This window comes from Chinchilla lanigera, unplaced genomic scaffold (assembly GCF_000276665.1).
Source record: "Chinchilla lanigera isolate Chin_1 unplaced genomic scaffold, ChiLan1.0 scaffold00167, whole genome shotgun sequence".
NCBI classification, from domain to species: Eukaryota; Metazoa; Chordata; class Mammalia; order Rodentia; family Chinchillidae; genus Chinchilla; species Chinchilla lanigera.
Genome location: NW_004955568.1, coordinates 159,264 through 169,420, shown reverse-complemented (window position 1 = coordinate 169,420; position 10,157 = coordinate 159,264). Strand labels below are relative to the sequence as shown.

General features: G+C 41.6%; 1 protein-coding gene across 1 annotated transcript; it reads right to left on the bottom strand.

The window, feature by feature from the left end:
* Positions 1 to 3,258: 3,258 nt before the first annotated feature.
* Rbm8a (RNA binding motif protein 8A) lies at positions 3,259 to 5,371 on the bottom strand. The gene is made up of 6 exons (XM_005413424.2): positions 5,247 to 5,371; positions 4,548 to 4,607; positions 4,340 to 4,417; positions 4,019 to 4,155; positions 3,574 to 3,710; positions 3,259 to 3,460 (listed from the first exon to the last, which is right to left on the bottom strand). The coding sequence occupies exons 1-6, from the start codon at positions 5,311 to 5,313 to the stop codon at positions 3,415 to 3,417; spliced, it is 525 nt and encodes a 174-aa protein (XP_005413481.1). The 5' UTR covers positions 5,314 to 5,371; the 3' UTR covers positions 3,259 to 3,414.
* Between the last annotated feature and the right edge of the window lie 4,786 nt (positions 5,372 to 10,157).

The window sequence follows — 10,157 nt, the reverse complement described above, 5'->3', positions numbered from 1 at the left end:
CTTGCGCTTGCCAGGCAGGCGCTTTTGCCGCTGAGCTAAATCCCCAGCCCTGTTGCATTATTTGACTTAGTATTTTTTTTGTTCAAGTGTAGGCTATATCACTAACTTATGACTTTGTCTAAGTTATTTAAATTCATGATCTTTTCTTACAGCCTGGCATTATTATCTGATAGTAATTACTACCTCTGTAGGTCTCAGTGGCAAACTGGTCCTAACAAGTATCTGTGCAAAAGGTGACATATTTTTGGTTCCCAATTAGTGACTTTTTGGATAGATTCTGCATTGCCATAGGTTGTAACTGTATTTAAAATATTACTGTCAATTATAAAAATATTCTGGCCTGATTTAAGGGTGACAAAGGAGTATCAGGAATAGTAAGAAATTACTTCTTATTCTTTTTTTTTTTTTTTGTGAAACTGGGTATTGAACCCAGGGCATCAAACATTTACGCAAGCACTTTATTACCAAGCTATACCCCTAGAAAAACTTATTTTTGTAGGCTCAAGTTTCTAAATTAGCACTATTTGAAAGGACAGTTCCTACTATAGGTGGATAAGTTAAATATAAAATGGAAAAGGAGATAGATGCAAGGTTATGCACCAAACTGTAAGTCCAGGGGCTTTTAACTATTTTTATACTCCTCACAGTTCTCAAGTACTTCTAGACATAATACAAAAACAAAAATAAACATCCAGATTACATGGACACAAAATAGGTGAAAAGGAAAGTCTACTGCCCAACTAACTCAAGAGTAGCCTGATCATATTGCCAAGTTCGTATTCACCTTTCTTCAGTCTCTCGTGTCTAACTTTCCCAAATGCCACAGATTATCTAGGAATCTGACACCCAACTGGTTTACCTTTTACCAAATTAATAGTGACTTAATCTGCCTTACTAGAACCACACCACTCTTATCTAATCTCCACGTTGAAAAATGCTCCTGATTCAATCCAAAAAACCCAGCAATGTAACAAACCAGGAAAGGGGCATCCAACAGCATTTGAAATTTTATTATTCTACCATTATAGTTACTGTACATAATACCATTACTAAAGGTCATTTCTGGAGTGGCTGCAAAATGGCCTGAAAAAAATTTTTAAAGAGAAAAAAACAATCAAAACAATGATACAAAACTTCAAAACAATAGTAGAGTAACAAGAGCTAATTGTGTATTGTTATCTTCAAAGTAGTTGCTCAGAGGGTCTGAAATTTTAACAGCGCCTATTTTATACAATATTTTCCCCCGTATTATTTACCAGGCATACCAGGAAAATCATTTCAACTGAAGATGTGAAGGAAAAGCTGGGCGTGGCGGCTCATACCTGTAACCCCAGCACTCAGGAGGCTGAGGCAGGAGGTTTGTTGCGCATTCGAGGCCAGCCTGGGCTACAAAGTGAGCTCAAGGTTAGCATGAACTGCATAGTGAGACCTTGTCGCCAAAAAAAAAAAAAAAAAAAAAGAAAGCAGTAAATGAAATAGTGGAGACATCATTTTTAAAATAAAATATAATGTCAAAATCTGAGAAGGCAGGGTTTTTTTTAAATTCTAGGATTCAACAAACTTCATTCTTTGCACCATATTCGACCCAGAGAGGAAAATACCCATTTTCAAAATACACTGCTCATCTTTTAAAGTAGTACTATGAGCCAGGTGTGGCAGCAAATGCCTGTAACCCCAGAATTCAGTCTGCTGAGGCAAAAGTTCAAAGCCAGCCTGAACTATTTAGTGAGACCTTATCTCAAAAAGCTGAAAATAAATGAAGTGGCACTGCACAGCCACATGGACTCAAGGACAAATTGGGAAGAGACAGTGACATAAACAGGCACTTTGGAGGATGCAGAAGCCAGTTCTAATAGTCCTCAAATCCACTCCAGCGGTTCCTGTTCCATACTGTTGGTCGAGCTGGCCCACTCCCTTTCAGTGTGTCACCAAAGGCAGCTTTAAGGCTCGACAGCAAGAGACCACCTAGAACCTATTCATTTTCTGCTGCCACTGAGCACCATGACTGTCTGCTGTAGCCTTATGTCCTCAGTGTGTCTGTGCCCAGCCAGCAAGAGGAGCCGTGGTGAGACTAATTCCCAGGCCTTAAGTGTACCCACACAGCTGCTGCTTCTAGCATCACTCATTAGTCTCACAGCTCTTAGTCACCAAGCAAAAGTGCAATGCGAGCCAGAGGTGACTTTCTGAATACCTTCAGTTCTAAATTACCTGTAGCTAAATTGAGAAAAATGGGCAAGGATTAGTGAGAAATGTAATCATATTCTCCTCTAAGTACCATTAAGTCTTAGACCTGGGAACTACCTAGTGCATTTTAATCAGCCTCTTCTCCCAACATCTCTCATTATGCCTATGGGGAGGGGATTATATAGTCCTAGGTTGGGAAGGGTTTACAGCATTCTCCTTGTAGGTGGGGAGCTCCTCACTGCTTCTGCCACTCCGTCAAGTCACCCTATACTTAGTTCAGTAGCTGAGTAGCTCTAAATCTGGACGTATTTTCTAAATTCCCAGCCCCTGCCGGTGAATTTAACCTTTGCCACTCCTTAGACACTCGCCCCCATGTTTGTCTCGGGCCCTGAGACTGGCCCTCCTTATCTTGCTGACCTTCGTGCTCTGCTGTCCATCTTATTACCTACTGGGTCTATGGTGGTCCTGGTCCTTCCCAGCCTTAGCCGTATCTTTTGCCTCTTTGGCCTCCTCAATGCTCCTCTGGATTCTCTACTCTATGGGGCCTTCACCCTTGGCTGTGGAAGAGGGCACAAAGAACTTAGTCTAGATTGCTCCACACAGGAGGGCCTCAGAGGATGTCCTGACGGGAGACTCAAGCCCCAAAGCAGCTGGAAATAAAAACAAATGTATGTAAAAAAGAGAGGCATTCCTGTAACATCCATTTGCTTACAACAGACTATGAGTACAGAAGGGCGACTCTCTAATACCCTAAAACATTTGTTAACTTTGCTTTTTGAATTATCAAGAAGAAATACTAGCTGGGAGTTGGTGGCACATGCCTGTAATCCCAGCACTCAGGAGGCTGAGGCAGAAGAATCGCTGTGAGTTTAAGGACAGCCTGAACTGTACAGCAAAACTCTGCCTCAAAAAAAAGAATAAGAAATACTGAGCAGAAGATGTACTTTAACCCTGAGACCTGGACTATGTCTAATGCAAATTCATAGAATGCAGTATCTTCACAATAACCCATACTGCCTTACTGTAAATAGTGTTTCAGAGCTTTTAATGTTAGAACAAAAAAGTAACTTTCAATATAGAAAACAAAAGTGGAACATTTATTAATAACTCAAAAGAAACACTACAGGGGTAAGAGATTAAATACAAACACAGAGTTCCACCCCAGCTGTATTTCTCCAAGGCTGCACGGCCAAATGGCATGGAGAGACCACCTGGACAACAGAGGAACTATCAGCGCCGTCTCCTGTCTGGACTCCTGCTGCGTCTTCGGCCACCTCTGAGGAAAAGTAAAGAGGGCAGGAACTCCATCAGAGGGATATAATACAATGTCCTTGTTCTGCTTTACTCACATCCCCTTTACCAACACAGTGTTTACCCTCTCCACTTTACCTTCTCTTGCCCTTGGGTGGTCCTCGAACAAAACACCAGTCCACGCTGATTGGCTGTCCCATCAAATCCTGGCCATTAAGTCCCTCCATAGCAGCCTGGGCCTCTTTGTATGTTTCATACTCAACTAGAGTATACCCCTGGGGCAAGTGAAAAGATAAGATATCAAACCCTCCTGTATCACCAAGGACCCAGTACCCCCATCCTCAAATCTAAAAGCATAAACAGAAAAACCTACAAACTTTATGAAACGAATGTACATCAATCATATACCCCTGCTGCACATACAGTGTCTGTTTTATTTGTCTCTTTCCTCTGTCTAACAAAAATCAGTTTTCAGTGTCATCTTATTTCACCTGTTCCTAGCCAATCACAGCAAACAGGACAACCACCAATGCTGTGTAAGGACTATGGGGGGAGGAAGGCAACTAAATGTCACTTCAGATACCTTCAGGTATCCTGTACGCCTGTCCAGGTTCAAATGGATGTTTTTTATTTCCCCATATTCTGCGAATTTGTCGTGGATGTCTTCTTCAGTGGCCTCCTCGTGGACTCCAGTGACAAAGAGAATCCAGCCTTCGACAGCTGTTGGAGAAGGGAGGGTAGTTAACTGAGCACATGAGAAAAACTTCTAGCAGGATGCAAGAGTACAGTGTGTGCAGACTCCCGACTAGTCATCTCTGATCCCATTCCTCCTAGATTAACTTTTACTGGTCTTGTAATTTTACTGCCCAAAGACAGAGATCCTCACAGATTCTATTTCACTCACAGCGCTGTGGTCCAGGTTCGTCACCATCCTGCTCCACACTGTCATAATCCTCACGCATCCGTGCTCGGGATCCCTCTTCTACAAGGAACATACACCAGATCACCAAAAACTTCCTTTCTCCCACTGTTCCCCATAAGTTGAGAGCGCACTCTAAAATTCACAGCTCCCTCCCTACCAGACCATTCTCCCCTATTTTCTCCACACTCACCAGAACCAAAGCCACGGCCCTTCCGTTTCTTTGCTTTTTCTTTCAACTTGTGGATGCTCTCTGGAATCCCAAAAAAGCAAAGAACAAGTAACAAACACGAGTCTTTTTTTCCCGGTTTGGATGATACTGAGGATTGAACCCGGGAACACTCTACCATTGAGCTATATCCCCAGTTCTTTACATGTTGCGACAAGGTCTTGCTAAATTGCCTTGGCTAGCCTCAACTTTCGATTTCCTGCTTCAGCTTTCCGAATAGCTGGGATTACAGGTGTGTGCCACCATACTTTGCTGAAAATATATATATTTCTTCCAGTACTGGGGTTTAGACCCATGATCTTGGAACTGAGCTATATTCCCAACGCCCCCCACCTTTTTTGAGAAAGGGTCTCGCTAAATTGCCCAGCCTGGGCTCGAACTTGAGATCAACCTGCCTCGGCCACCCAATGCTGGGATTACAGGCTGTGCCACCACGCCAGCTATTTTTAACAATTGCCTCTTTCCCAAAACACTATCAGAAAACGTATCCTTCGCTTTCAGCTCAGTCCCTTCCTGGTCCCGCCCCTAGTCCTTCCAAAGGGGGCGGAGTCTCTAACCGAGCCCAGTTCCACGGCTCCCATCCACCCGCTCGGAGAAATTTTTCCTATTACGCTATTCTCTCGCACCTTCCCCGCTTCCCGTAGCCGCCTCCACTGTCCTCACCGTCCCCATCCTCATCCATGGCGAAATCCTCGCCCCCGGCCTCGTGAAGATCCAGCACATCCGCCATCTTGCCTTCGTACGAACTCCCGTCTGTGCCGCTTAGAGACTAGCACCTCAACAAGCTGTCGCAGAGGGGAAAGGTCGCCAGTGAAACTGACCAATCAAAGGGTAAGTCTAAGTCCCGCCTTTGACGCAGTGAAAATACGCAATGAAGGCGGGCCTATTTAAAGAAAGATGCCGGAAGTGCTTCTGTAGCCATGTTGAGCAGGTCGCGAGCTGCTAGTGGCCGTGCTGGGAGGGATAAACCAGGAGAGTGGGCGGAGTTAAGGGTTTTCCCTTAATTGCCTGTGGCAGCTCTGAAGAAGTAACTCGCAGTGAAACCCGGCCTGATTTCCTTGTTAGAGGACTGCTTTCTATCTTCATTTCAAACTGGACATGGAAGTTAAGGTTTTGGTTTTTTTTTTAAATCTCAAAATGTCTACGCTTCCTGGTACTGTGTTCCGAGGGAGGCAACTCCACCTACGATAAAAGTATTTTAAAAAAAGTTCAGCTGGGAAGGGTTCAGCCCCAAGACCGGGGGTGGGGAATGCAGTCAGCGCTGCTGGTTCACTTTTAAGGAAACTAACGACCTAATTTCCTTTGGAGTTCGATTGGTGAGACAGACGCAACTTTTTAAAAAATAAATCTCAAACGCCTTACCACTAGGAACTGGGAGTTGGGGGAGTCCGCCCTTTAAAAAGCGGCTTTCTGTTCTTTCGGGCTGGTACAGATGTTTCATGTTTTTAAAATCCTGTGAATTGAATCTGGTGTGATGGGGCACACCTGTAATTCCAGCACTGCCTGTAATCCAGCACTAGGGGGAGCTGAGGCAGGAGGATCTCCATGAATTCAAGGCTGGCCTGGGCTACATAGTGAGTTCAAGACCACCCTGGACTACACAGCGAGACCATGTCTCAAAAAACAAAAACAAAAACAAACAAAAAAACACGCCTATGAGTTGGGCAACACCCATATTGCCCCCAAATTCTGCAATCGTGATGTAAATCTTCAACGATGGTGGGCTGTGGGCTAATCAAATAGTTACGATGCCTATGTGTGTCTAATGTTAGAGGAAGTGTAGGAAGTAAAAGGATAATCGCATTATCAACACTCAGAATGATGGTATCATTACACTACGGAAATGTAATTTGATAATTGCTTCCATAAAGTGCAGTGGCAACACCAAGTAAGTTTCTGGGATAGGGAAGACTTGCCTTTTGAACTAGGTCTGAGGAGGAATAGTTTTACAGACAAAGCAAGTATAATGAGAGTAGGAGACACTAATTCATTCTCCACTGAAGATAATGTGATCTTACATATTACTAAAATCCTTTCTGGGTGGGTATGGTGGGTCACACCTGTAATCCTAGCACTAAGGAGGCTGAGGCAGGCAGATCTCAAGTTCAAGGCCAGCCTGGGCTACAAATTGAGTTGAAGGTCAGCCTGGAACACATAGGGAAAGAGGTTTTCATACAGCTGGCTCAGTCTCATCCGTTAAGTCTTAATACTACTGTCACATGAAGGGATCTTCACTACCCTCCTATCCTTCACTCTATTTCCTCCATAGAATCTTTACTTACCTTGTTTACTTTCTAACTTGTTTATTGTCTGGTCTCCCCCTCCCTTATAATGTAATCCTTACAGCAGAGATTTTTTTTTTTTTAACAACCATAGCCCCAAAGGTTAGACAAGTGCCAAGTTCACAGTACATTTGGTAAATACTTCTGAATAAATGACTATCACAATAACTAGAAATGCTGTATGCCTGATGTTATGTGACTGGCAAATAAATCTGGAAATATAGTTTAGGGTCCAGTGGCCATGCTAATTTACCCTACCAACAAGACTTTTCTTTACTTCCAAATATTTTGATATTGTGAACATTTACTAATAAAAATTAAAAAACAAACTCTAAATATTTTGAGTATTCATGATTTTAACATTTGCAAACAGCCCCCTTATTAGATTTGTCTAATGTTGACTACATTTTTTTCTTTCTTTCCTTTTCTTCTTTCTCCTCCTGCTCCTCTTTCTCCTCCTTCTTCTCTTTTTTTCAGTACCGAGGACTAAACTCAGTTTGCACTGAGCTACAACCTCAGACTTTTTTATATTTTGTTTTGAGACAGGCCAAATTACTAAATTGCCCAGACTGAGCTTTAATTTGTGATCCTTTTGCCTCAGTCTTCCAGTGTTCTGGGCTTATATAAGTATGTAAAACCATGCCTAGCTTAGACCAATTTCTTAAACATAAATTTGCACTAAATGGAAAATTTAATACTACTACTACAAATGGAAATCAATACTCTTCTACCACAAATTCAAATGAAAGCATAACTTTTTTTTTTTTTTTTTTTTTTTTTTTTTCTTTTTGAGACAGGGTCTTACTGTGCAGTTCAGGCTGGCCTTGAGCTCACTTTGTAGCCCAGGCTTGTCTCAAACTCGCAATGATCCTCCCGCCTCAGCCTCCTGAGTGCTGGGATTACAGGCTTGTGCCACCATGCCTGGCAAAAGCATAATTATTAAAAAGTGACACCTATCACCTAAAATCACTTCAGTTAACACCAATGGTTTATATATAAAGCTTTGGAAAATACTGCTAAAGATAAAAATACCCAATGAAAGTTTAAGCAAGGGAATGACAATCATGAATATTTTAAGAAGGCATAACATGGAGAATATTAAAAATGAATGCAAAAACTAGTTAAGGGGCTGGGGATGAAGCTCAGTGGCACAGTACCTGCCTGGCAAGTGTGAGGTTCTGAGTTCAATTCCTGGCACCGAAAAAAAAAAAAAGAGAGAGAGAGAAGAAGCATTGCAGTGGTCCAGTCCATATATTAGGAAGAACTGAACTAGAGCAGTAAAAATGGACAAAACAGATTAGGGAGTTTATATAAGAGGTGAGCTCAACAGTAAGCAACTGGACAAAGGTAGGGAAGGGTTGAGAACTGATTTAAAGTTTCTGGCTTAAGATAGGTAGGTGATTCCAATAACAGATTTAGGGAGTCATAGAGGAGTACAGAGAAATGGGTTTTATTTTAGATATGAGAATTCACAGTGCTTTTGTCACAGTCACATGGTTAGTAATGTCCAACATGTGAAAAAATATGAGGGATGATAAAAACATATTGTGATTGTTTAGATTTTATTTATTTATTTTGAGGTTTTTTTGAGACTAAGTCTCAGTAGGTAGTTCAGGCTGGCCTTGAACTCATGGCAATCCTTCTGCCTCAGCGTCCTGAGTGCTAGGATTATAGTCATGAACCACCATGCCTTGCTCATTTAAAAAACTTATTACAATAAAAGTCATATTGCCATTAGTCCTCCTCAAAATACCTTACCTTTTTTCAAGCACACTTATCCCATCATCCTTGCCACTTCCTTAATCAATTTTTTTGTTGTTATTTTGAGAAAGAGTCTTGCTATGTAGCTCAGGCTGGTTTTGAACTATATAGTCCAGTATGGCCTGGGAACTTTTAGCGATCCTCCTAGCTCAACCTCCTTAGTGCTGAGATTACAGGTGTGTGCCAGCATGCCCGGCCATCCTTGCCACATTCTGAAGCTCTGGTAGTCTTTTTTCACAAGTGTTTTTATGAGTCATGATCAAAACGATGGTGAACGCTGGCTGCTGCCCAGTGCTATCCAAAGACAAGAAAGGCTTGTAAAAACTTTATTCACCAGATCTGGCACTGTGAGGCTCCTGGTTCCTCCCCAAAGTCAAAATGACCAGGAAAGGTAAACATTTGGAATTGATTCAGGACACTGAAGCAGTCATGAAAGCACAACTAATGACACTCATAAAAAAGGACTTCCAGAACTGCTTCAGAAAGTGTAACAATGATGGGACAGGTGTGTTTGAAGGAAGAGGGAATGTTTTGAGGGAGATTAATAGCAATGTATCTCTTCCTATAGGTTTTTTTCCCTCTAGGTTTTTAAGATTTAAACATTCACTATATGTTTCCATCATACTGTGTTGATACAAGAGCTCAAAATAAGTTGGAAGAACTTATGGAAGAAGTAGATTTGACAATCGTGTAGAGGACTTTAAGCCAGCACAGTGGGGATGAGTAGAGCCTGAGGAGAAGGGGCCAAAGACAAAATCCAGGCTCCTTAAATGTCTGGAGAAGGGGAGGCAGGCTGACATTTCCTAGCCACCAGCAAGCTTATTTCTTCCACCCACAAAATATAATAGAAAGTTCTCATTTAATGTATGAGTAAATGAATAGCGCTATTATAGAGCTCCTGTGATATATAGGTCTCAAGAAAGAGTCATTTTGGCTCACTAGACAAAAATCTATTTTTAATTGTACAAAATTATACATACAAAATACATAAAAAGTACTAAAAAGAGAAGTAAAATCATCAACACCAAAAGCAGACAGATTAAGGAACAGTTTTTCTGAAGTTCTTTGGGATCTTGGATATTTGAGAAAAATAATAAACCTTGGAGGTTCAAGGACAACTCTCCCCACAACTAACACTTTTTAACACTTCTTCCCAGAGAAAGAAGCAGAGGAGAAACTGGAGGATTTATGATTTCTGGGTTATAAGTATCAATCAATAAAAACAAATAGATGCACCTATTATTTACTGTAGGATCCTCCACTCCAATCCTACATGTGTGCCATAGAATACAAAGATGATGTTTAGACAATCAAGGGAGCCCCTTTTAAACACCAGTACAATTGTGGATAGATTCCTTATTTCAGATCTCATATGTAGCAGTTACCAGATGATTTCAAAAGCAAGAAAATTCCTTTTCATCTTGCTCCAAACAGCGAATTATGGTCTCTTTCTTACTCTACTTTTAAAAGCAAATAATGCCATTGTTAAGTGGAAAGTCCAACTGCAGGAGCATTAAACTTCCCAAACTCA